Source organism: Crocodylus porosus, unplaced genomic scaffold (genome assembly GCF_001723895.1).
Source record: "Crocodylus porosus isolate Cpor-Errol unplaced genomic scaffold, CroPor_comp1, whole genome shotgun sequence".
Lineage (NCBI taxonomy): Eukaryota > Metazoa > Chordata > Crocodylia > Crocodylidae > Crocodylus > Crocodylus porosus.
Window position 1 is genome coordinate 162,990,648 of NW_017728886.1, and position 7,066 is coordinate 162,997,713.

The 7,066-nt window shown below is 41.3% G+C and overlaps 1 protein-coding gene across 1 annotated transcript in view; it reads right to left on the reverse strand.

The window, feature by feature from the left end:
- Nucleotides 1-2,452: 2,452 nt before the first annotated feature.
- Nucleotides 2,453-7,066, reverse strand: part of HSBP1L1 (heat shock factor binding protein 1 like 1) — a 12,123-nt gene continuing 7,509 nt past the window's right edge. The window contains exons 3-5 of the mRNA XM_019540238.1: nt 6,168-6,234; nt 5,522-5,617; nt 2,453-2,954 (exon numbers count right to left, since the gene is read on the reverse strand). Coding sequence (XP_019395783.1) covers nt 2,935-2,954; nt 5,522-5,617; nt 6,168-6,234 — 183 coding nt within the window. The 3' untranslated portion in view covers nt 2,453-2,934. The remainder of the gene's footprint in view (nt 2,955-5,521; nt 5,618-6,167; nt 6,235-7,066) is intronic.

Consider the following 7,066-nt stretch of genomic DNA (forward strand, 5'->3'; position numbering starts at 1 on the left):
TCCTGGAGCAAGCGGCCTCAGTCAGTTCCCGGGCAAACTCCTGGTCAAGCTCAGGACTTTGAGTGGGAGGTCTGTAGTAGATCTTCTGTCACAAGGTTGCCTCCCCCATTCAGTAAGGGACCCACGCTTTCCCTCACCTTTCTCTTGTTACTCACATACTTGTAGAAACCTTTCTTGTTACCCTTCAGGTCCCTTCTTAGCTGCAATTCCAATTGCACTGTGGCCTTTCTGACTTCATCCCAGCATTCCCAAACAATGCTCTTATACTCTCCCATTTTTACTTTCTCTTTTCACATAGCTTGATGCTGTCAGCTATGCAACAGGGGGGACGGGTGGATTGGTGTTCCCAATGTGGAGGGCTCCAACACACCTGCTCCCTCTCCAGTGCAGGCTGGGTAAACCCCAGCCCAGATCTCCCTCTCCTCCTTTCTCCCACCTTGCATCCTGCAGATAGCACCAGAGCTGTGAGGAAGGGGCTAGGGGAGAGAGGCTGCAGACAGGCAGCTGCTCCTGAATTAGGTCCAAAGTGGAGTTTGATGCATCTGTTGGGTCGAGGGTGGGTTTGCTATAACTCACTACTTTCTGTGAAGCAGGGAGCTACACATCTGTTAGCACCCTTAAAAACCACTAAGCCTTACATCAGTTCTGGCTAAAACAATATGAAACTGATGAAGAATAAAACAACAGGAATAGAGGGTTTGGGGGGTTTTTTACAAGCAAACCTGGCTCATTTTATTGAGATTGTAAATGTGGCTGATGAAAGGACTGTGTAGATATCCTAGATGTCTTAAGAAGGTATTTGATTTAATACTAAACTAAATTCTGATTTTTAATGCAAGTAGAATATGAGTTGGCTGACAGTTGTTTGGGGGTTTTTTTTTGGTTGGAAAATGTTTCCCTTTGGCAACTAATCATTGAATGGGGATCTTTCCAGTGGTGTTCCATAAGGGTTTATATCAAGCCTAATACTATTCAAGATTCAGCTCAATTATCTGGAAATAAATATGAATTATTTGTGTTATGTGTAAGGGTTATTGACAGAGCTTAGCAAAATAGTAAATAACAATGAGAAGAGAGCACTCAGGCTTGGTTTGGTAACTTCAGCCCATCTAGCCAAAATGTTTTAATATGGACAAATGCAAAGTCATACACTGTGGGGAAAGGAATTCAGGCATTATGTACAGGATAAGGAGTTGTCATGCTGCCACACGTCCATCAGATCAAAACTAATGCTTTGTGGCATGGACATTTTAATTATGCCTTATAGCCATGATATAGTAGTGTCAAGGTAAACACTTGCAGCATTGGGTGCTTGCCTTTCTTTGTTTAAATGGGAACTTCCCAAAAGGCAGAAGCAGCTTTTGGAATGGCTTCAAAATTTAGGTCTGTAAAACTTAATTTGGATGGTAGAGTGAATGGAAGATGCTGACTCTGGTGGGGGGTTAGTATTTAGCTGTGATGGCATATTTTAAGATAAAAGGAAGAGGTGTCCTAGATATGCTTGATTTAATAATGTCTAGAGATGTTTTAAAAACTTGGTTAGCTCCTATCTGAATCTATCTCTCTCTAACGTAGCTGGCAAATCATTTGACATTTGCAAAGTAGTTGATTTATTTGTTTTGTTTTTCTCCAGCTCTCCTCCCTACATTAAACTGGATTGTCTTGATGAGATGATTAGGCAGAGGAAGGGTGTATGTTTAGCAGACCATTGTTATTGTGTGGATATATCTCATCTGGATCTTTTTTCCCATCACTTACCAAGAGTGAGCTTTCATCTGTATTTGAAAAATTACACTACATTAGCTAAATGTTTTTTAAATAGACCTAGCTAGATGGAAGTAAACCTATAATATAGTCAAATTTAAATGTATTAAATCATTCTTAAAGCATTTGAGTTTCCTTAGTCAAAGGCTGAGTCCAGGATGGGCTCTGAGCATTAGTTAATGCTGACCAGGTTTAAAAAAGGCACTGCTAGCCTCTTCCAGTCCAGATATTTTACCCAATCTTTCCTTTGCTTTTTTTTATATAAAACAGTGGGGCTTTTTTGGCAAGCATGCCACAAATTAGCCCTGCACCCTTCCCAAGTACCACTGTGATCCAGTTCTTTGCCCAATCTGCAGCTCTTTCTGCTCTGTACTCTGTGCTTATGCCCAATCTTCTGCTCTGCTTTCTGCTTCCTACCCTGTGCTCCCTCCCTGATCTCCTTCTCAGCCTTCTGTTTTTGTGTTTCCTGTCATCCCCCCTTTGTGTGCCACATGCAGATGCTGTTGGGGTGGTATGGAAATACCTTGTTACAATTGGACGTAGTTATTCCAGAAACATATAACTTGAGAAAATAAAGAAAAACAAGAAAGTCATGAAACAAATGCAAATATTAAAATTGTGTTTGTTTTCTTTTTTTTAAATGAGTTATTGACCTTTAGCAAACCATTTAAAATGTTATAAAAATGTACAACTTTTTATTTAATCCTTTATTTAAAAAATGTCATGGCTGAGAAAATTCATTAGATTATGGTATGGGTACAGCAATTTTGTGCCCCCTACAATTGCTGTATTTTTTAAAAATAGCATTTCTCCTCCAAAAAAGTAAAATGTGTCACTTATGAGATAGTCACAAACTTAATATTTTACCCTTTTACTAGAGCAAAAATAAAAAAGAATGGAGTCTTCACATGCCTAAGAACTTATATTCATATATTCTTTTCTTTCACTGGAGTTGCTCATTATGTAGGTTTGTATATTTTACTTATTACAAATAGATATTTCAGGTATCAATCATTGTGCATGATCATAAAATGAAAATACACCATGTAAAGTCCTTTACAGAGTTTGATATTGCTTTTCACTTAACACATTTGTAGAAATCTGTTGATAGATGATCTTTGTCTTTCCAGACTCAGTGCAGCACAGATTTTGACCTATCTTTCTTGGTCGCTAGACTCTCATTTTCGGTTCTATAAAGAAGTAACACATTGGTAAATAGGTTTTAGTTTCTTCAATTATTCATTAATGTGTTTCAATAAAAACCATAGAAACATTTTTATAATTTAAAAGCTGGACAGAGTGCTCTATTGTTACCATATTTACTTGAATCTAAGAGTACTCTGAATATAAAATGACTCCCAATAATTTGGTTCTATATATGGAAAAATTATATATATTTTTTTAAATTCCAGGTATAGAATCTATTTATTGGAGGTCTGCCTTGAATTTGTCTCCCTCCCACTGCTACAACAGAGAAAACTAATCTTGGGAGATCAAGTAGCTCCTCTGCCCCCTGAACTTTTTGCCCCGTAGCCCCTTCCCCTTGCTCCCCCCCTGCCCTCTGCTAGACTCTGCTCTCCCTGAGCATATAGCAATAAGCAAATTTGAAAACAGGCTTTGAAATAAATGTGTCTGTAGTAACTTAGCTCATTCAGAATTGATGCATTTTACCTCTTTTGAAACTGCTGTAAGTTTCAGCATAGGTACTCCATACACACACTTTTAACCAGCACTTTTGTACCTACTGATATATAGTAAAAACTGTGTATAATTAGGGACCTACTGAAATCAGGGCAGTAGTGTGCTGTGCAGCAGCTCCTTTAATCTTGCTTGTTTTGCCACAGAGGGGCCCTAGCAGCCCTGCTACTTGATGCTGATTGGTTGGGAGGCAAAAACTGCTGCATATTTAAAAGCATACTTCTTGCCTTCCCAGCTGATCAGCAGGAAGTGGCAGTGCTGTTGGGGCCCCTCCATCAATTGGGTGCACTCTCAGCAACTTTACAGATGACACCAAACTGGGGGGGAGTAGTAGATATACTAGAGGGTAGGGCTAGGATTCAGAGAGACCTAGACAAATTGGAGGATTGGACCAAAAGAAATCTCATGAAGACAAGTGCAAAATCCTGCACTTAGGATAAAACAATCCCACGCATGGCTACAGGCTGGGGACTGACTGGCTAAGTAACAGCTTTGCAGAAAAGGACCTGGAGGTTACAGTGGACAGTAAGTTCGATATAAGCCAACAGTGTGCCCTTGTTGTCAAGAAGGCTAGTGGCATACTAGGCTGCATTAGTAGGAGCACTGCCAGGAGATCAAGGGAAGTGATTTTTGCTCTCTGTTCAGCACTGGTGCCACCCACTACAGAAAAGATGTCAACTTGGAGAGAGTCCAGCAGAGGGCAGTGAAAATGGTTTGAGGTGCATGAGTTCTGAGGAGAGGCTGAAGGAACTGGGCTTATTTAGTCTATGGAAGAGAAAACTGATTTAACAGCAGCCCTTAACTACCTGAAGGGAGATTCCAAAGAGGGTGGCTGTTCTCAGTGGTGGCAGATGACAGAACAAGGAGCAATTGTCTCAAGTGGCAGCAAGGGAAATTTAGGCTAGATATTAAGAAAAACTTTCAATAGCAGGGTGGTAAAACACTGGGGCAGGCTACCAGAGAGGTTGTGGAATCCATCCTTGGAGGTTTTAAATATCTGGCTAGACAAAGCCTTGACTAGGATGACCTAGTTGGGGATGGTCTTGCTTTGAGGAGGGGGTTGGACTAAATAACTTCCTGCGGTCCCTTCCAATCCTAATTTTCTATGATTCAAATCTCAACTACAATGATTTAAGGTGACCTTGGGAAGCTGCTTAAACAAAATAAATACTGTTTATTTTCCAAATAAATGCAACTTTTACATGACAAAGGTGCATAATTAGACAATGGATTAAAATCAGGAGCTATGTTTATGATGGAACACAAGGATAAAATTATATTCTCGCTTAACCTATACATACACTGTTATTCAGAATATACTGGGGCGACCCGAAGCATTATTATTTTCTAACTTTTCTGCTTCCTGTTAGGAAATAAGTAGTTGTACCTGGGAATAATTTCTAGCAGATGAAGAGGCTTATACTTCATAACACTTAAAAAAATGGTTTCAGGTTTTATCCTCTTTATCTGCTAAAAAGCAGTTCTGATTTGCAGTCTTGTTTGCAAGAGCTCTTCAGTTCATATATATTCTTGAGTGACATTTGTATAAAGAATTTAAATGAAATCCACAAGGTGATGCTTTCTTTTCAGATACCTTGTAGATGTAGCAAATCCCCTTAAGGAACTACTTAAGCAGGTAACTGGCATCCTGACAGACTAAGTGGAAAGATGTAAAGTATCATTTATTTTTTTAAGATAACAGCAACTTAATTTCTACAAAAAATATGTTGGTATTGATGTTTAGGAGCAAATTCTACTACCTACACTAGCCTTATCTATACCAAGAGTTTGGACTGTTAGAGTGTATTCCTACTGATCTGAATCTAAAAAAGACAGCGTAAAGGGAGAGACTGTTCCTTCTCCATTGCAGGTATTGGGATTGTAAACAGCAGCTTACAAGCCCATTGTTACAAGAGGTGGAGACTAGATATTGCTTCCATAGCCTGGGCAATAGTGTAGAACCCTCCTGTCCAGTATTGTAGAAGCATAATTATTATTATGCTCTTAACTACACGGCACAATTACGCACAATGTGGTTTTGCAGACTAATCTGTCTCACCATCAAGTCTCCCATTGGTATTTTCTATCCCAGCTTGTGCCATTAGGTCAGTGACATGCTTTTCCAGGTCACTGATTCGCTCGCCCATTTCATCCAGTAAAAAGTTAAGGAGAACTTTAGAGCTCCTGCTACTCATCATACAGTTTTGCTGGTTTTAGCTTCTATAAATGTTTCCCTGGGTGAAGTTCCTCTTCCCCAATAGCATACCCATTTCTGGCTCGCTTGATGCAAACTGAAGTGGGCAGGGACACCACAGGACAATCTCCTTCGTTATTCTTATAAAGAGAAAAGGAGCTGTGCTCTGAATGTGATTCAGACAGTCTACCTACCGAGTAGAACTGAAACATATTTTATCCTTAAAGAACCTGTTCTCTTGCAAAATGTGCCTCAATAAATTGCTGTGAAAATATAGGCTACCTGGTAGTTATATAAGGTAAGTGATAGCTGCATCTACTTATGTACCAAAAAGGCACAACTGTGTTCAATATCTCTGAATACCAAACAGGAGTACAAATGCCACTAGATCCTGAGTCATAACCAAGCCCCCTATCCCACTCCCTGGGATGCTTCTTTATACAATTTAAACAATCTTCTATCACATTTCCCCCTATTCAGTTCTGAATACAGGGAGTCACAGTAAGGATATTTCTCAGGGATAACTCCGCAGTCAAAGCTTGAAAGTTGTCTTGCAGCTGCTCTAGCAAGTTCTCTGCCTGGAGGAAAAAAACAGACTAATGAAAGCATACCTCAGCCAGACCATCCCTTGACTTGAGCTTTGTATCCTGCATGGGAGGCCCGTGAAAGGTAAGATTCACACATTCACAGATTGCAAGGCTGGAAGGGACCTCAAAAGATCATCGGGTCCAGCCCCCTGCACCAAGCAAGAAAGACAGGCGGGGTCAGGTGACCCCAGCAAGATGACTGTCCAGTCTCCTCTTGAAGAGTTCCAGGGGCACAGGCCTTGGGAAAGCAGTGGGTGGTGGGAAGTTGATACATATACCAACAGAAAGAGCACAGGGAAGCATATATAGCAGCCAGTCCCAACCTGTTAGTTGCGGCTGGGGTGCAAATTAAGGGGGAGCTTGGAGACAACCCTCTAAAATTTGAAAATCATAACCTGGGGGGAGGTCTCTGATTGGATTGCTCCTTCACTTAGATGGGTTCATTGATTAACAAGTCCACCTAATATTTTTTGCAGACCCTCCCCCCTCTCCGAAGAATCAGCATGTAACTCCAACCCTAGAGGAGACCCCATACGGGGTCCAACATCAGCGCATGGCGGGGAGTGAGGGGTGTTCGTGCCTGAAAGTTTGCAATTAATAATTTTGAAGGTTGAAGCAAATGGGGTCATGCTGGGGAAGAGTTTGGGAAGCCCTGAGCTACAGTCTGTACACGTGGCTGAGGGGTCAGAATAGCCGGGAAGAGGCAGAGGCCTCCTAGGTCACTGGGGCACCACTCCCAGGCTGCGAGGATAAGTCAAGCCGCCCAGAGCGGAGCGCAGCTCTCGGGTCGAGAGCAGGAGGCGGTGCAGCCCCCCAGGGCTCA